Here is a 2930-nt window from a genome sequence, read left to right on the forward strand (position 1 = left end):
GCAATAAAAACTCAAACCAGCTCAGATTTGCAACTGCTAGTAAATGAAAAATGAAATTTCGAGCAATAGAATACTAAGAGATGAAATATGTGCTTTTGTTATTGTTTAACTATTTATGGATTTCTTATGATCTAATGAATAATTTTATCCATAAAAGTTATTCAGAAAAATAATCAATTCGGTTGATATCCCCAAGCGCGATTTGGCAACAATGTGTCAATTCTCCAGCCATTGATAACGTTTCTGCTAATGAAATCCTCCTCAGAAACTATGAAAATTCGACTGCTCGAATTTTAACAAACGGAACTGTTGTAAAAATGCAATGGATAAAAAACTGCAAACAGAATCAACCGAATTTTCACTATTCACAATTTCAAAATCGAACTGTGAATGCTTCGATTGTTGTTTGGTGACTCGTATACACAAAGTATCTTCCTTCAACATTGCCAAGTCTCACCGCAATTCCAATACGATAGAACCAAAACCATACGATTTTTATAGTTTTTCAAAGATTATTCATTTTTGGCGCGCAAGGATGTCATGAAATTTCGTAAGTTGATTTGGCAAACAAACTCAAATCAATAAAAACAAGGTTGGGAATGTCGCCATATTGTCGATATGGGGTCTTTTCCAGTTGAAATAATCAGTGCCATCAGGCTCGTAGGAAGCCCTATTCTTAAAGCGTTATTGCTACAAATTTTCCGTCAATTTTAAATATTAATATGGATATTTAATTCAATACAAGCAGTAATATTAGGCTAAATAATTCTGTTTACCAAATAAAAATTTCTACAATCTCCCGACAAACAAACCGAGTTAGACCTGGGTAAGGCTTATATCTCGTGTTATAACCCTTCCACGAGCCAAAAAATCCATTACGCACTTGTTGCGTAATATACTATACTTATTTTTTAGTTTATTTATCTACCAGAGTATGAAAAATATTTTTTCTTTGTTATTTCTTATACCAAATTTCAATTTTTCAATTTTATATTGAAAATTAAAAAGCTAATTGTATGAACATCAGGATTTGGATGTTGTTCCGACCCTAATAATACGATGACACCCAGCTACCTGAAGGTAACTGCCCTGCGTTATGTGGATAAGGCTCCTCTCCCAGCTCTTACTAACGAAGCTCGGAAGCCGCGTGAGCCAAATGAGCCCTGGTTAACAAGCTCTGGTATAGATGTATAGCGGGCCTTCTCTATAGAGCCTCCACTGTAATCGGTAAAGATCTTCCTGAGCTTTACAATAAAAAAATGAAAAAGAAACACCCGTAACTAAACTTGAGTCTGAAGGAGTCTCAAAAAACGATTACGGTTTGATAGGATAGGGCAGAGGTGGGTAACTTCAGGTAGGCTCGGGGCTGTAGCCATAAAAGTATTAAGGTTCCAATTATAAGGGATCTAATGTTATTGTAAGGGTTGTCATTTATTCGTGTGGTGGGGATACACCGAAAGGTGGCGCATGCGCGTAATTGAAATGCAAGGGCAAAATTTACTATTTTAATTTTCCCATCATCGAGTTTCTGTCGAATATCCCTACTACTCTTGTCTACGCGCAGGGCATCATGGGCCCGAAGGGGGTGCAGCCATAAACTTTTGGGCTTGGGACAATTTTGCCTAATGGAGGCCAGGAGCCGGAGTAGATCCGAGAGCTGGGGTTGCTCACCTCCGGGGTAGGATAATTACTGTAGTGTCTGCAACAGTGATGGAGTGTTCAATTTGTGTCGAGATTCTATTGGCATTTTTGTAATATCAGTTAATCAACGCAGTTTTCTCTATTACTATAAAAATTGAATTCCCTCGATATCCTAATGAATACTTTATTAAATAAAATGAATTACCAATTTAATCCGACATATTTTCCAGAACGAAGTGAATGCTATAAAATGGGACCCACAAGGAAATCTACTCGCGAGTTGCTCTGATGACATGACCTTGAAAATCTGGTCAATGAAACAAGACACGTGGGTGCACGACCTCCAAGCACACAATAAAGAAATCTACACAATAAAATGGTCACCAACTGGACCAGGAACACAAAACCCTAACATGAATCTGACATTGGCCAGTGCCTCGTTTGACTCAACCGTGAGACTATGGGATGTTGAACGAGGTGCCTGCATACATACTTTAACAAAACATACCGAGCCAGTTTACAGTGTGGCTTTCAGTCCAGATGGTAAATTCTTGGCTAGTGGAAGTTTTGACAAGTGTGTTCACATTTGGTCGACCCAGGTAAAAACATGGAGAAAAATTTCTATCGGTCACAAACTTTTCAACATCTATCGAATACGTCCAGCAGTATACTAAAATCTTTTAATTACTGTTTCAGAGTGGACAATTAGTGCACAGCTACAAAGGAACGGGTGGAATATTCGAAGTGTGTTGGAATAGTAGAGGCGACAAAGTGGGGGCATCAGCATCTGATGGGAGTGTCGTCGTTCTTGATCTTCGTAAATTGTGATCACCAGCTGACCATTGAAGTTCCAAAGCATTGGTTATTCACGTTGTTAGTTTGATTCAAATTCATAAGAAAACTTCGCTTTTATTTTCATTTTTCATCAAATTTTTGAGTCCTAGTGGGCTCGGACATAACTAACAAATAAAAAATTTGAGGTGATAATAATTCAAGAATTCATTGTTAGAACGGCGGCAGTAAACAGTTTTATATGAATTATTTGTGAATATCTCGGATGACAGTTTATAAAGGAATAGGAACGCATTTTTTGTATTCCATAGTTCTTTTAAATATCATACTGTAAAACTTTCCCTCCTAAAAAATATGATAAATATTCTGTTAATTGCTTTCGCTACCTACTGCAACTACTTTACCATTCAACTCATGCATTCAAATACAATTCAATTCATTCCGCAATTGAAAAATTTCTGCTTAAATTAAGGCCCATACGGTGGTAACCAGTCCCC

At 37.2% G+C, this 2930-nt stretch overlaps 1 protein-coding gene across 1 annotated transcript in view; it reads left to right on the forward strand.

Annotated features, from left to right (window-relative positions):
* ebi (transducin beta like ebi) overlaps window positions 1-2806 on the forward strand; it is a gene marked incomplete at its 5' end in the record, with an annotated part of 18716 nt that extends 15910 nt beyond the window's left edge. The window contains 2 exon segments of the mRNA XM_011305577.1: window positions 1872-2240; window positions 2338-2806. Coding sequence (XP_011303879.1) covers window positions 1872-2240; window positions 2338-2469 — 501 coding nt within the window.
* Window positions 2807-2930: the final 124 nt, after the last annotated feature.

The sequence above is a fragment of the Fopius arisanus genome, unplaced genomic scaffold (genome assembly GCF_000806365.1).
Source record: "Fopius arisanus strain USDA-PBARC FA_bdor unplaced genomic scaffold, ASM80636v1 scaffold00043, whole genome shotgun sequence".
Taxonomy (NCBI): Eukaryota; Metazoa; Arthropoda; class Insecta; order Hymenoptera; family Braconidae; genus Fopius; species Fopius arisanus.